Source organism: Dysidea avara, chromosome 11 (genome assembly GCF_963678975.1).
Source record: "Dysidea avara chromosome 11, odDysAvar1.4, whole genome shotgun sequence".
Classification (NCBI taxonomy): Eukaryota; Metazoa; Porifera; class Demospongiae; order Dictyoceratida; family Dysideidae; genus Dysidea; species Dysidea avara.
In genome coordinates this window covers 1,330,642-1,351,215 of record NC_089282.1, presented here as the reverse complement: position 1 = coordinate 1,351,215, position 20,574 = coordinate 1,330,642, and the positions used below count along the sequence as shown (strand labels likewise).

Below are 20,574 nucleotides of genomic sequence, written 5' to 3'. Positions count from 1 at the left end.
ATCTGTCTCTCTCAAACACTGGATATATACCTGCACTCAAGCCAGGAGGTGCCCTCCAATGAAATATGTACAGAATTTCTCTAAGCTGTGTATTATACATTTGTAATGTTATTCTGAAATGCTTTTTTGTCCTTAAAGGCAGGACAAATAAGTTCTCAGTTACCATGTGATGTTATCTGTGCTTGTCATTGGTTAGTTGTGTTCAACTCTTTTGTTGCTATCAATAAAACTGAACCTTACATCACATTGCCAGGTAGGACACACAACTCAGTGGATTAACTGACTGTCTGAAGAAGCACAACAAGAGTACTACGATCAATTAAGATTTTTGCTATCAAGTCATCCACTTTAGCCAGAGACACTGGAGGCTATTGTCCAGGGTAACTGGTAGTGACCTCATAAGGATATAAGCAGCAGTACATGTGAGCAGTACGCCTAATCTAATTACTCCCCCCCCCCCCCCAAAAAAAAAAAAACAAAAAAAAACAAAAAAAAAAAAACAGACAAGACCTAAACTCCCACAAAATTTTTTTTTGATGTTTTCACATATCACAGTAAATAGTAGAATAACAATTTTAATTCATGAAGTACAGAATGAATGAAATGAATAAAAAAATTGAAAAAGAAGTTTTGGAATAGGCAGAGGTTGGGTTAGTCATTTTCAATAGTCTCTTCTGCTTGTGCTATTATCAGGACCTCATCAATAGCTTCAGGTCTCTGTGTGTCCACCATGGCAACCACACTGTTGTCATGTTCCATGTTCTCTGTTACAGTTACATCATTTTCTTCATCCAACAGAGATACCATTTCTTCTCCATTCTCACGACGATACTGTACAGCAGGTATTTTTGATGAACAGATCAACAGACGACTCTTATGGTACACATAACGTATCACAATGTCACCCAACCATACCACGGCAATGATAATCAACAACACTATAATGTACTGTAATGGAAAATACACACATGATTATTGCTATGCTATAAATTATTCAACAACAAAAACATTCCTGACATTTTCAAGTGATTGATGAAATTCTTGAAATTCTTGTACATATAATGTGTACATGTTGAGCAAAAACAGTTAGTAAATCAAGGATGGAATTACACTAAGTTCTTGGAAGTTGGCTCATTTGTAGTACTGCTTGAAATGTTATTTCTCTTGAGAAAAAGATTCATTTTTCTTTCTTAGCTGTGTTTCTCAGGGTCAGCTCAACTTGTACACAGAATGTAGCTATGTGTGGTATTCTGATCTGTGTTCAGGTCTGGTGGTTTATTAACTGTATTTTAGTACACCGCCTAATGTAGCCACCTGCTCAATTATTTCTTACCTGCAGAATAACTGAGTGGGTGGGGCTCTCTTTGTAAAGAATGTCATCGTCAGATCCTGACGGGGTAGGGGGACACTGCAACCAGCTACTGTCACTAACTCCCAGGCTGACTGCACTCTCTATTAACCTGTAAGATATAATTACAGAAATCCATGTGGAATATATACAACTGTTTGAGTACAACCCTAGCATTGGAGATGGGTGAAGCTTCACATTTTAACAAGATCATCTTGTTGTGACCAAGTCAAGTAGGCCCCAAACTCATACCACATGTTTTAATCCCCCAAAGAGTCCCTAGTAACGAGGCTTTCACTACAACTATAAGGACACAATGCACTACTCAAAGAATGCAAAGAATAGGCTACATCTCACATGAGCAAGAAACCAAGTACTAGTAATAGCTAACAGGTACTATAAGGATTAGGAAATGTTAGTGGTTTAAGTAAAATTCCTCACATTCTGCAAAGAAATATTGGAAACATCCTTAAGTGTTGTAATTTCATAGTACAATGACACCATGGATGGACAAGTGTCCTGATCATGAAGGTGTCCAAATTTCAGGGGTCTAAAATGTGTGATTGTGCATATACTACTACAAATGGACGAGTGTCCTGACTATCAAGGTGTCCTTATTAGTGAGGTGTCCTGATTTCAGTGGTCTAAATGTGTGTACACTAATACAAATGGGGTATCCTGATTATCAAGGTGTCAGGGTGCCAGAAGTTCTGCTGGATAAAATAAGATATAAATGATAACTAATTGAAAAGATATTGTGTAAATGTGCTAAAGTATGCTGAGCCAAACAGTGAAATTGACAAGGATGAACTTTACACTGAGATCACAAAATTCTTGATAACAACTACAACAGCAAAAAGTGAAATGGATGGCCTTGTTAAGCACATTGCTCTTAGATAGCATTTGGCAAATGACATCGTGGAACCTGTCTAGTCAGTTACAAGATTTCTGGCCTTAATAGCCAGGTGACAGGTGGATTAGTGCATAAATGAGACCAGATTTTATAAAACTGATCCAAATCACATCCAGAGTCCACAGTCCGGCCGGTCCAGCATTGGCCGGACCACTTTTCAGTTACTTGAATTTGTAAAAAGATCAAGATACTCTAATAGAGCAGTCATCACAATATACTCTAATAGAACAGTCATCGCAATACTCTAGTAGAGTATTCGGTATAGAATATAGCCACTATTCTACTTAGTCTAAGCTGTCCTCAAATCACTCAAAAGTTCTAGTGAGTCATCTACATGGCACTGTATTGGGATAATTGATCATGCATGTCATGCATTAGCAATTACAACCCCAACTGTTTCTGTATCTCAAAGAACTAAGCTTTCACTGAAATTTTGAAAGTAATATATTAGATATAAAATTGATATCAAAGTACAAAAATAAAAGGATATATCCTTGATGTTAGACGCCTTTTCAGGGTGGTATGGAGAGCTTGAATGGTGGTTTGTGAAGGGAATCAGTGGATTACTGGTGGATGGTCTGGTAAAGTTGGCAAACATTTTTTTCTATTGCATATCAGCCACTAAGAAGCCAGCACAGCACTGTAATCTTGTGTCTGGACTTCAAGCCTCCATTTTTAAAGTCTAACTCTTGCCCACCCCACCACCCCTCACCCCTTTGTGCATGAGCACTCATGATACTACTTTGCTTGTCCAACTGCTCAGATTTCCTATCTTATTTGGCGGGAAACTCTACAAGCAGCTACAAGTACTGGAAGTGGACTAAAGGTTAACAGATTGATGCTATCTTGTGTAAATTTCATATGCGTGCTTGCTATCCTTGGTAAGTTATGCTGACTCGAATTGTTTACAACCGTTATCTCAAAATTTCTAATGTTAAAGTTGGCTATTTAAAAAAAAAAAGATTTTCTATATGGTGGTCTCTAAGACAGGTTCCAGCGCGTAATTTAGAACTTGCAAACAGCTCTAAGCCAACAGAGCACAGTGCGTGTGTGACCATGTTCTTTATATATTACAGTACAATACCTTTGTCTTGTAATGATGTCATCACTATAGATTGATGTGCCCCATAAATGAAGTTTCCATGACAACAGTGTACCAGCAGATAAGTGGGATTCTGTGAGCATTACAAAACATGCCAACATCATGTGAACTAGTGGAATAAGAATTCTTACTAGAGTCTCTCACAATCAGACTCCAGGTACCATCAATCTGTGCCTCACCCCAAAACATGACAGTGGAAAACGTCCAATCTAATCCCTCACCAGAGCTGGAACAATACTCAGTTCCACAATCAAATGTTAGAGAAATGAGCTCACCAGTCATGGCTCCTGGGCTGGGCTAGCAGTGCCCTTGTGTTGCCAGGGGACACCAATTCAAATTGAAGCACACCTCTACACGAGTGCTCTAAATTAACCCAGACCTGAACGTGTTCTAATGACATCATTTTCTTGGGAATTCCCGTAACTATAACACATGTAAACCACAATCATAATCTCAACTACTTACCAGTCAAATTGGACTTTAAATAAGTATAACGGTGGGGGATCTCCTTGGCAGATTGCTCATGTGACTTCCATACAATTAAAGGTGGTATCAGTGGCCACACCTACTGAGAGTATCCAACAATTTCCAAACAGTATCCTAGAGTATACCTTTGCAGCCATGACAATTCTGAAAGCATCCAATCGACCAAAGCCATGCTCTCGACTGTGGTGGAATCCTGCTGTATTTCTGACCCAGTTGGCTCCTCTAGCATCCACCTTGACAGATGTGTAGACTATCAGATGTTGTATATCCCTCCAAGTAGCACATGGCCTGTTGGGTATACATCGTGTAACTGAGGCTGTTAAAGTCAGGTCTGGATACAGTGTAATAGAGAGTATCCATTTACTACGTTTTGTTTTAAGGTACTAGATGCAATATTTAGGCAAAATTCATGGTTCCCATACGAGAAATGAAACTTGATGCAACCGTACAGAAAATTACTGTAGTGAGTGAGTTACTACATTAATAGCCAAATCAAGAGACTTAAGGGTACTGGGGCTTTCAACTGGTTTTGTTTCTTCTCACATTTCCAAGCAACACAACAACTACTGGTTGTTAAAGCAACATATATTATATAAAAATAACTGGTTGCCAGCAATCCTTTAGCTTGTATCTCTATCTTTTCTCACGGATCTATGAAGATAGCCCGTAACCGTCTGAAATTGGGTTACATGAAATATGTACGGATACCCACTTTAGTACTGCAGTTCTAACATGTCTACAGTATGATAGAGCAGAGCTCACCTCACTTGTAGCACAAGTGCTAATACTCCGGCTGCTAATGGAGCAGCTGCAGAGGTACCAGAGAATGTGTTAGTGCAGCCGCCATTGTTGTTATGATTACCAATGATGTCACAAGTTGTCTGGGGTTCAAACAATCATCAAATCCAGCCAACCAAATGACACCACTCACAATGGATCTATCACTTCCTGCTCCGCTGGAGTAGGTGACAGCGAAAATGGCAGAGCAAGGCTCGCCATAATATGGCAAGTTATTGTGCTCATCAATCGCCCCTACACGGTAGAATAACATTAGTATAAAACACCTGTCTTGTGTGCAACCAGACCACACTACGGCTTACTACTAAATATATACCATAGAAGGCAAGTTTAGTGAAAGGAAGGAAGGAATTTGGCAAAGTTAGAAAATGAGCAACCATTCATCTGAAACAAATGATAAACTCTGTGGAAAAGCATCAATCATATGTTTTTACAAAGTTGTCTAACTATCATCTCAACTAACCAGCTGAACAAGTCGAAGGTCAGGGAAATTTGAAACAAATCACTTAGCATAAAAGCACATTTGATTATTGAAGTGGTCTACTTGAAAATTGTTGTGTACTTGCAATCTGATTATACTACTGAGTTCAAAATGTAAATTATTAACTGTTGCTATTAGGAGATTCTGGAATGTGGAACAACCAAACTCCCCAGACACTTCCAAGTGAGTGTGCCACAAATCCCGGTATAACCATGCCTATATAAACTAGCATTGTGAAATATCTCAAACATGTCTATCATCCATGAAGACAGATTCTTTTTTGGGTTGGTTACCAATCCATTGTCTCTACACATGCTCACCAGCAACATGCACATGATGAAAATGTGTTCTAGACATCATAGTAGATGATAATAATTGAAGGATGAACCATTCAACATCTGTTATTAACTGAATATGACAAGTCATATGATTACTTTGTGTGCCTAAATATTGACAAACAGATTTATTTAAACTTTCATTGCATGTGTGCAAATCACATTTTCATTTTTGACAACGGATTGGAAAACCACGGTACCCATGACGACAGTGTACAAGTGTAGCAAATTAAGCAATATATTTGTCTATAAATTTCATTGCTATCTGTCACACGTATTATACCATAGCAAGCTCAAATATAGTAACCTATCTAATGCAGCCACCTACGTACTTAATAAAGTCAGGAAGTTTTGGCTCAAAGGCAACCAGAATAGATCAAATTAACTGTACTGAAAAACGATAACCCACAGTTGGGGGCTGGTGAGACTATATTCAGATATTACAACACTTACCAATTGTGACAGTGTAAGGAGAATTAGCATATCCATCATAGTTACAGTCATCGTCATGGGTACCACCATTGCCTGAAGCTACCACAAATATGTTCCCGTATCCATGACGACCTTCCTTGACAGCAGTTTGCAGTATATTCTAACAATTTCACTCAGTGACAGTTGTTTACAATGGTAGTAATAAACCTGTGCCAGTGTTCCAGGACCATCAGCTACCTTGCCATCATCTTCTGGACCCCAGCTATGGATGACATCATCAATTACATGTTATTACATCATCAGTTGTCATGACAAAGCACCCCCCCCCCCCCCCCCCCCCCAGAGTTTCTTGGCTTTTCTATTATTATTATTATGTCCTTAATTTGGAAAAGTTGTTAAGAGAAGCTTCACTGCATTTATACGATAACATATCACAACCTACAATATGTGTACTGGCTGGTATCATTGGGAACACTTTGTCACATTCACAACAAGTATGGATAATGTAGTACTTGCTTTTAAAGCCATATATTGTGTTGGGTTGGTTGAAAGGTTTGTGAAGGTTCTGGAACACATGATATGGATCTATCAATTCACGCATTAGAATGCTAACTGGGGTATTGGGTTTGAATTTTTTCTTCAAGGCAATGGAATTTGGATGACAACCTCCTCTGGTTTCCATGCCGACAGGATATATGGTGACTGCATTCATGGGAATAATAAATAGTAGACACCATTTCTTGCAGTACAAATTAGATAAAGACTCTTGCATCACCACACAACATGGCTTCCAAATTCTAGGAGGTGAAACCTTATCAGTAAAGCCACAATTAATGAGGTCATGAATTTGGGACCTACTTGACATGATCACTATAATGAGGTGGTCTTATTAATGAGGTGGCTGCTAAAGAAGCTTCATTGTACTGAGTAGTGAGTACTCATTAAGATCACATGATTCATTTCACCAGCTCACAAGATGCATTCTGTCATCAAGAAACGAAATCATGAAGGTCACGGAATACAGTGTATGTCAATCTAAAAGGTTGAAAACTACTTATGGACTAATCAAAACATGTCACATGGGTAAGACTACAGGTAGCTGAGTATTCGATTGTTAAAACTAGAGAGTTAAAAATCCATAAATACTACAGTAAAAACTACTGGACATCTCTAGTGTTTGCATTGCATACAGCAGCAGACAACACAGGAAGTAGAATTCTTAATTAGGAAACGGGATTTTTTGACACAGGAAATGTCTACAGGAAGTGTGGCTTTATTACAGGAAATGATGAGTTCTGTTTATAGGAAATTGATACTAGAATAGTCATTTTTTGACAATTCAAAGTATGGCCACTAGAATCCCAAATAGCAACCCCAAGTGACTTCTCCTGCTAACAACTACACATACCACACATATTATCTACAGAAGTTCCTGGCAACAACATGTGTGTATCTCAGCCTACTATAACCACATCAAAAAGGACACCCTGAAATGTAGACACTTTGATAATAATGACACTTGTCAATGGTCCCATTTGTATTAGTGTACACACATTCAAAGTACAACTAGGAGGGGTGACTGCTTTTATAGTGAATTTGGATAATGTGAAATACTTTAAGCAAGCACAGAGCATTAAATAATAGCTGATAAGTAAACACTGCCACACTGGGCCGCTTGTTTTGATAAGCAACAGAGGCAACCCACACGCATGAATGTCTGACAAACTCTGAACACAAATACGTTTCATATTAAATTAAAAACAAACTCTTAAAGAATGTGAACATTTTAATCACCTCAATTAAGCACTTTAAAAACAAGTACTTTAAAACGCACTTAAAACATCAATTGCTTCAAAGGTGACAAGCACATTCTATTGCATGTACCTAGGCAACAGTGCATATAGAAAACCACTGACTGCATAGCAACTGAATCTAATAGTTAAACAGGTTATGTGACATCATGTGGACCATTCAGTAATGTTACCTTTGTTTTGTGTTGGGTGACAAAGCATTATATACTGTAATTCTTAAAAACAAGTGACACAGATATCTCTTGTAGTAAAACACTAATAGTTATGATTGAGAAAAATAAGTTACAAGTTTTCTAATGTAATGTGGGCGTAAATAAACGCTACACCCAAAATGTACTATAATCTAAATCACAACATAAACACTGTAGGGTGTAGGCCTGATAATACAAATCACAAATCAGGCTTTCACAATATTGCCTAACTCAGGAAATATACATGTACAAACGTTGAATGTTCTAGTTTGGCTAATGGTTATACCGTGCTTATAAGGTGATAACAAAAACCTGCTATAAAGTTCTATTTTTGCAACTTGTTTTGAATCACACAAATCACAAAAGTTTGCTCTCTGGGCTATCAGTGTAGTGAGTATTCACATTGAGGTTACTGGATACCGTAGAAAGGCTTACTTAGGACCGTCCACAAGGGAGCCAGTGGGGCTGGACCCTTCCAAGATTGGGGATTCCCAGTCTTCTTACATCATAGTGTACAGCATTACGGCCCCAGTTTGCACTGGGCCCCCTCGGGTCTCTTGGTAACCATGGAAACACTACACAAAAGGCGGACAAATGTTTGGTGAAAATTGTTATTCGGTATAAAAACAAATTTCTGTGTGGTTAATACCAGTTTGTTAAACTAGGAGAATGTAAACCTTTAACCTTCAACCAAACTACAAACTTTTGTCTCCTCCAATAATTACAATATTCATAGCGAGCAGTATAATTGGGATGATGGAATGGTACAGCTGTATTGTGTAATACAGACCAACCAATAATGTACTGTGTCCTGATTATCAAGATGTCCTGATTATCAAGGTGTTCTGATTATCAAGGTGTCCTGATTTTCCAGGTCAGTTCATGTACTAAGGGATACTTTGGGACCTTAACTAAGTGTCTGGATTATGTAGGTGTCCTCAAGTGACCGCATTAACAGGCTCTGTGTTCTTTTAGAAGACCTGCATAATCCAGACACTTAGTTAAGGTCCCAAAATATTCTTTAGTACAAACTGACCTGGAAATTGATAACCAGGACACTATTGCAAGATCTCCGTTTTATCATGTATGTGTAGATCAACAGATTTTATGTTTCAATTTCTGAAGTGTTCTGAAGCGTTCTGCTTCCTTGATTGCGGTAACCTTATCTATTTGTAGAGCTGTTTAATGAAAGCTAAAACTGAATTTTTTAATCCACAAATCATTTGAGGCCAGGCATGTGTGCATGTATAACAAGTATAAGATGCACAGTAGGAATATTCACTTTTTATTGTTTATTTGGACATTACATACTACTCCGATCCAGCTTGTTTCAGTACTTTTTATTGCAACACTATAAAACTCTAATTTAAAATTCCTAATGTTTTCTTAGTATAGGTTGGGACTGAGGCTCTTCGTGGTTTCTAAAACACGAAGAGCCAAGGGTGTGGTTCCTAATCGACTTAGAAAATGCAAGCGTTATATATATATTGCTATGTAGGTGGAATCATTGTGGGCTTGAGTTATATGTCGTTTCAAAATTGTCACAGTGTTAAAACAAGTCATGCGATCAGCAGAGAAGATTGAACATGTTTTCGAATTAAAGCTTGTAGCTAGCTACACTATCGCTGCTTCTGTTAGCTTTTTTTTGTAAGCTCATGACCACTAAATACCCTGGAAACCAGTCACAATATTATTATAGAGTTAATCACAGCACTAAATTATGCAAGCAATCAACTAGCACAACACATCTGCACCACTATATAAATTGCTAAACTGTAGTTATCTATGGTTGGATTTACGTACCTATAAAACATTGTGTTGGTCACAGCAAAGAAATGCGTTTAGCTCAGCATTTAGAAACACAAGCAACTTTGCCAGTTGTATGATAGCTACCACTTGAATGCAACATCGCTACATGCAAGTGATTAAGACTTGCCAATTAAGGGGTGCGGCAGTTGTTTCCATTGCAAGTTGTCATATATATAGTACGTGGTAGCTACATTCTATCATAGATTATAAAAAATTTCAGGTGAAGCGCCATTCGCCAAAGTTTTCTTCACCAATTTGCAATAGTGGATTTTCGCCAAACTATTTTACCGCCAAAGTTTTTTATTACACAGTATCAACTGCCAACTATGAAAACCACTGAGCCACATGTGTTCAAATAGTTTGGTGCAACACCACATGTATTCAAATAGTTTGATGCAATGTACACCCGTAGATAGAAGCCCTAATGTAGTCTATTAACACTATCAGCGGAGAACCTTGACCGATGGCCAAGGACAAAAGGTAACACAATAGTGCACTCATTGTATATTTATCAATATACCAAAGGTTTTTCTTAAGCGAGCTAGAAACGTTTCTGAGAAAGAATTAGGGCTGTAACTGTAGCCAGTTTTCCACTACACTTGACTGAAGGCATCAGGCAGTAGATGATTATGTTGAACAATTTAAAAAAAAATTCTTGCATTTCGGGTTGATCTGAAGACACTTTTGGGCTTAACTTTACCCAACCAATATGTGAGGAAAAATCGAGGCAGGATTTTGGGTTATATTATATCATGGGCTACACCCACACCTTCAACGTCCCTACTATACAGTACTATTGATAAGCTTCGATAAGCAATCTTCTGTTGAGCAATCTTCAACAGAAGATAAGCAATCTGCAACAGAAGATAAGCAATCTTCAACAGAAGATAAGCAATCTTCAACAGAAGATAAGCAATCTTCAACAGAAGATAAGCAATCTTCTGTTGAGCTCCTATGATTCCTCATACAGGCTTCGCCATCTGTGTATGCTCTCCAGTTAGCGTCAATGTTAGGACAAACTACCTATCAAGCAGGGTGTAAGCCATATTGTATGGGTTCTTATTCACATAGAAACCAAACTCTGAGGTGTTTTTCAGTTCAAAACTTATAAGAGAGGGAAGTGGAAGCCATGGTAGTGACCCTATAATAGCCACAAGCGGCTTCTTCATGAGACAATGATTAAGGAAAATCATATCATATTTAAGTGCCCACCTGCAGCTGTAGATGTCGTTGTGGTGTACTCTGTAACCAAATGATTTTGCTTCTTTGATGTCTGTAACTACACCATCCAACATGCGTATTCCTGCAGTAGACAATTATTTTGTTACCATAGTTACACAATTCAGAGAGTTCACCTGATATATGTGCACCATAGGCTACACCCACTCCACACACCCCATTGTTAGCCACTGCGGCTATTAATCCAGCACACCTGTTTACAACACAATGTCACACACACACATACTACAACAAACTCCACAGCATACTTTGTGCCATGAGAGTTGTTAGGATCAGGAGATGGGTCATCATCATTATCAGTAAAGTCATAGCTACCATCTTTGTTCTAATAAAAGAACACCACAAATATCAACCATTTAAAAAACAGATGCACAAATCCTCCCGCACTTATTAAAATGCTATAAATACAGTTGAGAGCACAAGGAACACATCAGTGAGACAGGGTTACTGGATTCATTGCCTTATCAATTGTGGGAGAACCAATGAAGCCCCCAAGACACATGTACTAATTCAAACTGCTTTAAAAAGCAAATTTACCAATGAATTTTACCTCTTGTCTACATCTGCAATACACACACACACAACATGTGATTTTTGAAACATTATCCCTTGACTTCACTGTACTGCAGTGTAGCAGTGTTTTACCTCCCACTTAAGCTAACACACTTAAACATACAGGCTCTTGAAATTTAAAGTGGGGTGGAAAACAGACTGGCAATTTTAAGTTAACTAGCAGTGTGGACGCCAAAGATAATTTTTTGTTATCTGACAGCCATGCACCCACTATATCGAGCCCTGCTGGTTGGTGAGCAAGCAATCTATACAGTGGAACCTCTCTTAACAAACTCCTCGAATTAAGGATCCACAATAGAAAAAACCTCCATAATAAGAACAAAATTTTGGTCTAGTCAATACATGTTTTTATATCTGAAAGTGGAAAACCGCTATATTACAGCAAAAAATGGCCAAAAAATTCTGGGTCCCAAAATGTCCGTAATAGAGAGAGGTTCCACTGTATGAAATACAACCTTTGCATGACGATAACTTGTAATAAATATCAATGTAAAAACTTCTTTGTAGAAATTTGGTTGGCCAGAGATGGGTCACAATGTCTGGTAAAATGTCACATCAATTGGTGTAGTCTTGACGGCCAAAGATATGCACATAGTCAAAAGTTATTAGGACTATCAGAGGAGGTTGATAACCCTTTGATGTGTGATTGTAGTACTACAAATATGGCACCACCCTTATAAAAATTATTGCCTGTTATCAGCCTTCTGCAAACCTGTCAATGTTATAATGTCACTAGCCTGTCACAGCACTGTATTCTAGATTACACTGTTGTACCATTCCTGGGGCAGGCCTGTCTGGCAGGATTGCTGCAGGATGGTAATAGTATTGTGGTAGGTATGTAGTTTCAATTTACAGGCCTGTCACAGTCAAGGACCAGGGTGTCCTGAAAGAAAAAAATTGTACAACAGGCCTGGAACATTCATGTAATTTATTGCTATGGTGACCACTGTTGCTACTGGTTACTGTATTACAGTACCTAGTCGGTGGCTTAGCTCCTGCACTTAGTTGATTTCCAGATTCCCTGCAGTGTAAGAGCAGTTTTACAATATACCATACTGACTAACTTGCCTCTCCATCTTCCTATTATAGTAAAGGTTTCATTTTATATTTATAATCTTACAAACAGGTAAACTATTCATTGTGGGATTTGAAATGCAGCAGTGTTTACAGGCCTGTTTTACATCTAAACCTCAAAATGAGTGAATCTTTACAGGCCTGCCACAGATTTTGACTATTTCACAGGGGTTTATATAATACAGGCCTGTATAAAATACAACACAGGCCTGTTGTACACAATAGAGCAGGTTGCAGGCCTGCTAACATACAAAAATGACTAATTCCATGCCTGTACCAGGACTAAATTTTTGTAAGGGTGCAGGTGTTGTTAAGGCTGGTATGTGTTGCGTTGAGAAGCTTTGGGACACATGTGATATACATCTAATGTGACATTTTCTTTGAGATCATGGAATGAATGATGATGTGTCACCAACTTCCAGTGTGGGACTTTCCACAAACTTTTCCCAGAGCAATGTTATTCACATGTCCAATACTTTGAAAAGCTTAATTTGATCGATGCCAAACCCATTTTAATTTGGGCGCTGCTGGGTGTGCATTGACAGATGTCAGGCTGTTGTTTTGAGCTCTGCAAGTGCAGCAGGTTTTGTGTACAAAGGACAAAGCATTGAGGGGATTTCACAGCAGCATAAAAAATTACTGAGAAGGCTGCCTGTTTTGTAGGAGGTATTTGATAGCAAACAAAGTCATTACCTGTAATACTAATAGGCTTACGGGAGCCATGGTAATAGTGACACCAGAGGCCCTAGAGGCACAAAAAACATATGGTCCTATGTACCCTTTACTGTGTGACAAACAATTGACTCACAAAATTATCCAACAGGTCTGGGTTCAGCTGCTCCACTCCTGTAAACAAAGAAATAAAGGAGAGCCTTTCTTAAAACACACCTTAACATTTAACCCAGGGATTCTACAGCCTCAGTCAACATTGTACTCAGATAGGTTGAGCACTGACAAAGATCTTTACCTAATGCCTATTAAAACTGTTTACTCTTTTCCTTTTAAAATGCTTTTAAACTTTTCCATATTAGGAAATTTGCATATGTTAAGGTCAAAGGTTACAGTGTCTATGGAAATATTACCAGACAAACAATGTCAGCATAATATATTTCACACAGTGGACTCATAGAATGTCTAAAGAAATAGCTAGTCCCAAATGTAAAACCATATGAAAGACCGGAACCAGTTAATGTGGACACAACATAATCCAGACACTTAGTTAAGGACACCTTGATGATCAGGACACTACCGAAGTCAAGGTACACATATTACATGGTCCTATAGTAAATCATAACAGGCTCACTATATACAGCACTTGGAACCTCTCTTAAAGAATTCTGCAAAATCACGACACAATAGAAAAAAAAAACACTCTGATAAGTGCAAAGATTTTGGCCACAACAGGTCCGAGGAAAACTCTTTATTGCAGCAAAAATGATCCATGGTCTCTAACATACACTCTACAATAATTAGTGACTTACCATCGTCCAAAACACACACAGAAGTCCCCAGACCAGATATGTTGTAATTCCAAACAGTTGTGAGGTTTAGGTCATGAAGTGGCTCATATCTGTTGTGCTACAGGGCATTGTAAACAAGATGATGTAACACTGTGTGGGTGTGATGTAGGCTTGTAAATATAATTAGCATGACATCATTTCTCAGTAGGGTCACCTACATAATCCAGACACTTAGTTAAGGTTCCAATGTATCACTTAGTACATGAAATAACCACTGCCCATATTTCACTGGTCCCAAACAGAGTGATATTGCTTGTAGTGGTGGTTGCTCATTTTTAAGATGAAGAAAAAATATATCGATATGGATTCTCCAGGTTAGTTCAGATACTTTGGGACCTTAACCAAGTGTCTGTCTGAATTATGACAGTGACCTTAATTTCAATGTTTCAATGCACTTCCACCCTGCCCATTAAGCATGTACACACAGGAAACTTCCCATGCCTTCCATTTCTGTTTGATGGGTCAATTGCTGCTTCAAGCAAACATCCTACATGAAATCCCTACAGGTAGTCTAGTACCATTTTTACATTTATGACATCATTTCAGAAAATGCCCACTCAATGGTCTGTATAGCCAACACACCACCATTTGTGGTGGGCAAATTTTTGTGTTGACATTACATAGTGGCATTCCACAAGGCCTGAGATGACACTAAGTGGACATGATATTCATACTATGTGTATGTTACAATGCTCGTAGCAGTGTATCAGTGTTGCATGAAGCCAAGTAATCGGTATATAACAGCATTCATCACCTGTAGCCCATAACATGCGTGACAGTCTGTGTCATGATATAGTTATATCACCAGCTGTAGGATCATTGTGGACACATATGACACACACTCACACACAAAAGTGGACACACATGTACACACACAAAGCAAAAGGTTCAGTTATTGTATAAATGATCATGCCTATTAGAACAGGGTAAGCCTGCACACTACTCAGGTATCTAAGAACCAGTGCAGAAAAACCTCCTGGGGAAGCTCCTTCCAGGGGAACACACACACACACACACACACACACACACACACACACACACACACACACACACACACACACACACACACACACACACACACACACACACACACACACACACACACACACACACACACACACACACACACACACACACACACACACACACACACACACACACACACACACACACACACACACACACACACACACACACACACATTACTTGATTTGTTGTGTGAGGTCATTTAGATGACAAAAAGCTTGTCTACAAGAGTATTCACAACGTGATCTTACAACTTTTGGATGGACTTTAAATGACAAATCAAGTAATGAAAGAAATGACCATCCTCAAGGAGACTCACACATAACTGAGCATAAAAAAAAAACGAAGTCGTCAGAGCTGGGCAGTATGCAATATGAGATTTGTTAAAGCTGATATGGTATTAGAGAAAATATCACAGCATGAATACATACCAAGGTATGGGTTGTATTACTATTACATAAACAAAATTTCTGATTTGGAAAGTGTACTCTGCATATGCTGTGTATTTTAATACAAGTGTGCATGTTGTTACATATATGTAGTTTTTAACACGTTATGTGATAGTGTGCATAAGTACTACATAAACATACAATACATTGTAAGCATGTACACAAATTCATCAAACACATACAATAGCAGGTATTTTATTTTTATGTAATGTGACCCAGGCAATAAACTGCAATTTTGAAATATGCAATGTGGGTGCTTCTTTGAAGTAAACTAAGTGATTAGCTATAGTCACACTACATACCAGATGCCACTGTCTGCCGTACTTTGGATCGTTAAATGTCACTCCTCTGGGCACCCTTCTCAGAGGTCTCTGGTACTCACTCCATGCAACATGACCACTTTCCCTTGACAATCGGAGCTTATATTGGTCCATAACTTCTCTGTTGTGCAACAAAACAACTTCATTATCTGGTAATGCAAATTCATAAGTGTCTCTTAGCACCCCTACTACGCCCCTGTTAGCTAGGCCATGCTGGTGGGCGAATTCCTCTGCCATTTGTTGATAAGTCTTGCTTGACGAGTATTTGAATTTTACAGCCCATATTCCTGTATGCTGGCCTACCAACTTACTAGAAACATCTTTGTACACTGTACACGTTAATAATGTCACTACAAATACTGCGAATAGGTTCCGTATTATCATCGCATCTACAGAACTATTTACAGCTCGCTGCACCAAAAATATAGAATACGTTGGGGTGGGTGTTATTTGGAATGGTGCTGTTTAAAAACGCTCCGGCGGTGCAGAGGAAGGACCCATGGGCGAGGTTAGAAGCATGGAGAAATAGTCCGGAGTTTTCTAACAAGGCGCATTTGAGAAGATCATTTTACGGGTTTGGTTGGGGTCTTGCCGCCTTCTTGGTGTTAGCAACAATAGACGAACTATACTGGAAGCCGAAGGAGAGACGAGAAGCAGATGAATGGAAACGCACACATCCTCACCATTGAAAACACTGGTCAAGAATAAAAAAAGAAAAGAAAAAAAAAAAGACTAGCACCATTAATATTATGTTTGTAACAGTTTTGACTTGTACCATTGTAAACAAATTGTTCAGCTGATTTGATGTGAAGAAATCTTGCATGAAATGTTTAGCCATGTCTGTATGTGCAATTATCATGTCATCCTATAGACACCTTATTAGGTTGCTATGTATACTAACTACATCACTGAGACATGACCAGTGCATGCTTATTCAGTTCTGGATGACATAAAGTGTAAAGGCTTGGTCATGTGGGAGATGTATGGGCAACTTATCTAAAGAGGAAATAACATCATCTCAGTCATCCTGTTCTTTTCTTTGTCATTACAACTATGTGGTTTTCAGGTTTTAACAGTCTACCCAGTCATGATAAAGTGAACATCACAACAAATTCTCTGAATATTATCCATCAAGTGATGTTTCATTTGTTTTATTATAAAATGCATTTTAAAAGTTACAAAATCAGCAGAGATCTTTATATATCTACAATTGCTAATAATAATACAACAATGAAAATAATAGTGCTGATATTGCTATAACTAAGTCTCTGTGAAATAAAATTGTGGAACTATTAAAAACAGAATAGACCTCTGTGTAGTGTATTTCAAAATAAAATCATACAGCAAGTTAAATGATAAATGTAAACCTATGTTACAAGAAAAAATAGCAGCAAATGAAAAAAAAGGGTCACTTTACAATAAGAACTTTAAGTTAACTCTTTCTGTTAAAAAAGATTACATCTGTTAAACCTGATAGTTAATCTACAACTGTGCTGAAAAAGTATTTAAGATGAAACTGCTGTTACTTTAAAAATCTTGCTGCCTTTTGCTAAGCGATAATGGGGAAAGGTTTATAAATCAGGGATGTTCCATTACGTACAGAGAGGAGGGGTGGGGGAAAGTCATTTAGAGGGGACGGCTGGACTTTGTGGTACGAGTAAGTGGCCGATGGTGGGTGAAGGCATCCACAGCATGCTGCCATTGCCAACAGGAGCGACAGTAGTACTTGAAGCAGTGCAGGTCACGACAGAAATATGGTCCCACAATTCTGTTACAAATACTACAGAGCGAGTCCTCCAAGTATGGGTCAACTTGAACCTACAAATAAACAGGTGTAATTCATTGCTTCCTTACATATTGAATTAAGTTTTTACCTTCTTAGTGAATTTGGAGGTCTTTATCTCAATAAATCCAGCTTGCACTGCCTTCATAAATGACTTTTGGTTGCCAAACGTGACTCTGCCTGACCCTGTGAAACAATAAACAAACAGTAACTCAATGATAATCTATCATATTCACCACATGTGGCATAAGGGATAATCAGAACATGATACAAGCCAGCTAACTAAATTCATAACGAACTTCTTAGAAACCTATCAGAATGTTTACAAGTAATGAAGCCAGTTACACTTAAGGGCTTCTCTAATAACCCAAAATGGTTTAAAGTGTCCATTAAAGCATTACAATACAAAGTATTAACACACCTCAACACAATATACAACATAACTTACCAATTGGGTATTTGTATTTATCAGTGTCTATGCCTGCATAGACTACTCCCCCAAACAGATCGTCCATGATATGTGCCAGAGCATCAGCATTTATGAGACCATGTAGACCACCAACGAACACTGTTCTGCTTGGGTCAAGCTTGGGTGATGGGCATCTAATAGAGTTTCCATCACAGAGTGCCCAAGGAATGATTTGCACCTAAAGAACAAAGTGACAGTCAAAACCAGATACCTTTGAAGAATGGCCACAATATGGTTATGTGGGAACTCGTAACAATGCCAGCAGCACAGATGAAAATATTTGCTATTAAAGGTATCAGCAGCTGCTGTACAGTGGGGGGTGACTTCACTACATGAATAAGCTTTAGTGTGGGTGCCTCAATACTATAACCAGGTTTAGCAATAGAACAGATTGAATCGGGTTTAAAAGCCACAAATAAAATACTTTACTAATGAACCACAAGACTTTGGTGACTACAAACATATCACCATGGAGACATCACATTTGAAAACATACCTCCTTGTTCCTCATTCTTCTACTGGACACTTGGTAGTACCACTGTCCACCATTACTGGGGTCATGAGTGCATGACATGAGCAAGGCTTTGATAGAGCGTTCTGACTCAAATGTGATATACACATACCCTACAAGATAAAAGCATACACCACATAAACACTTGTACATTAACACTAGCACAGCTCATGCCCAACTGAAGCCATTAATATAAATAGAGTGAATGACTAGTCAGTCAAAATAAGACATCAGTTATGCTATTCTAGGTAACTGTGAAATGATGTACTTATTAATATTAATACGTTTAAGCATAACTCCATCAATCACATACCTTTAGGTGGGTGACGACAGTGTTTGCCTTCCTTGCCAGGCCACTCAATATTGAGGCTACCAAATGGTCTAAATGCCTGCATCAATCCAGCCTCAGTAATGTCCCATGGTACACCTCCAACAAAAATCCTTGTAGAGTAAGTAGGGTTTCTGTGCTGCCTTGGTGGTAACTGGCCACTCCATGTACAAATGAAGTCAGCAGATGCTGTAAAATAGTAAATTGTAAAGTGAAAACTGGTTGTTAACCAAACTGTGACAACAAAGCAACAATAAGGGATAAGACCACAGCAACAAAGTGTAAACAATGGCTACTAGTGCTGATCATATGCCCCAGCCACTTCAAACTATATTTCCTGTTAGTTTTGATTGACAACAAAACACCCAGTGATACTGGTTACATCATTTACATCAACATGCCAGTCAGCAAACAATGTCTACACACACACACATACAATAATATTGTGTGTGTACTCACTGATTTGTTGGGTTGGTGAGTATCGAGATTGAGGTGTGTTGTAGTTAGGAAAACTTGGTAGTCCATTATCCAAACTTGAGCTAAGCGACAGCGATCGTTCTGGTAGTGGTGGCTGTTGTTGTTGATGTGTGTGAAAAGGTACTTCAAATATTGGACCTTGACTCGTGGACATGGAACGATTCCTGAACCCAGCAGGAGGATAACTAGATGTCTTTCTTATCGGAGCAGTGTTATTGTATAGTGTGTTAGCCAGGTCAAGGTCCGGGGCAGAAGCTTGTTTAGTCAGTCTAAACCCAGTACGAGGGTGGACGCGCGTTGACCACTGCTTCTCCCATTCAGGGTGAGATGAATCGCTATCTGAAGTGCTACAGTTTTCGTCTTGCTCTCCATCAGAATTACTAACAGCCGTCTCTGAAATTTGACTAGAATTGACAGACAATCCACCCTAGGGAACACATCGAAGCGATAATATTGTCACCACTCGTCACGCTATCCCTTAAGGTCCTAGTAATCAATTAACACCAAAACTCACCATCATTCGCGCTAGTGCTGAGGTTGGTGACGGTAGAAAACTGTCGCGTTCTTTGCTTAGAGGCATCTCAAATACAAACGCAGATTGTGTCCCGTCCGCTTTGGCAGTTTTTACCAGTGGCGAATTCATGGGGTAGCCATAGGTCCAAGGTGACTGGGTACACTGCACATCTGTAAAAACAACGAACACAAAACGTCAACGATTTGAAACACAAATCAATTGCAAGCAAGTACCTTCTTCGGGCGTACCAATGCCAGAGTCTGTTTCAGATTGGCGATGGCGAAATTTCGCTCCATCAACAACAGCGAACCCGTTACTAATCTGTAAGAAAACCAGTTTAAGTTCTCTCCCAGCCACAAGAGGCAACCCACACACACTTACCCTATTTTCCACCATCACCGACATTTTAAAAAACTGGCTAGTAGATTTCCAGCAGAGGATTAAAAATATATACAGTGGTTAGCGACTATCTTGTTTTATACACAGCGAGACGATTAGTGCCTGATTCACAAATGTGCTTGGCCACAAGCGCGCTCTCAAATATATGCAAATACAATATCCTGTGTTTGGTAAGCAACAAAAAAT

General features: G+C 38.7%; 2 protein-coding genes across 2 annotated transcripts; both read right to left on the bottom strand.

Moving 5' to 3' along the window:
- Window positions 1-549: 549 nt before the first annotated feature.
- LOC136237548 (proprotein convertase subtilisin/kexin type 7-like) lies at window positions 550-16,345 on the bottom strand. Its single transcript, XM_066027732.1, has 17 exons — window positions 15,890-16,345; window positions 14,074-14,170; window positions 13,401-13,438; window positions 11,194-11,270; window positions 11,062-11,138; window positions 10,919-11,009; window positions 6,103-6,157; window positions 5,917-6,055; window positions 4,781-4,881; window positions 4,612-4,730; window positions 3,975-4,137; window positions 3,829-3,928; window positions 3,639-3,786; window positions 3,495-3,589; window positions 3,346-3,436; window positions 1,334-1,460; window positions 550-948 (listed from the first exon to the last, which is right to left on the bottom strand). Exons 1-17 carry the CDS (start codon window positions 16,289-16,291, stop codon window positions 652-654), a joined length of 2,217 nt encoding a protein of 738 aa, XP_065883804.1. The 5' UTR covers window positions 16,292-16,345; the 3' UTR covers window positions 550-651.
- Window positions 16,346-17,042: 697 nt separating this feature from the next.
- Window positions 17,043-20,530, bottom strand: LOC136237553 (cytoplasmic polyadenylation element-binding protein 1-like). Its single transcript, XM_066027737.1, has 9 exons — window positions 20,371-20,530; window positions 20,223-20,310; window positions 19,990-20,159; window positions 19,458-19,902; window positions 18,984-19,187; window positions 18,656-18,783; window positions 18,139-18,337; window positions 17,782-17,876; window positions 17,043-17,725 (listed from the first exon to the last, which is right to left on the bottom strand). The coding sequence occupies exons 1-9, from the start codon at window positions 20,392-20,394 to the stop codon at window positions 17,534-17,536; spliced, it is 1,545 nt and encodes a 514-aa protein (XP_065883809.1). The 5' UTR covers window positions 20,395-20,530; the 3' UTR covers window positions 17,043-17,533.
- Between the last annotated feature and the right edge of the window lie 44 nt (window positions 20,531-20,574).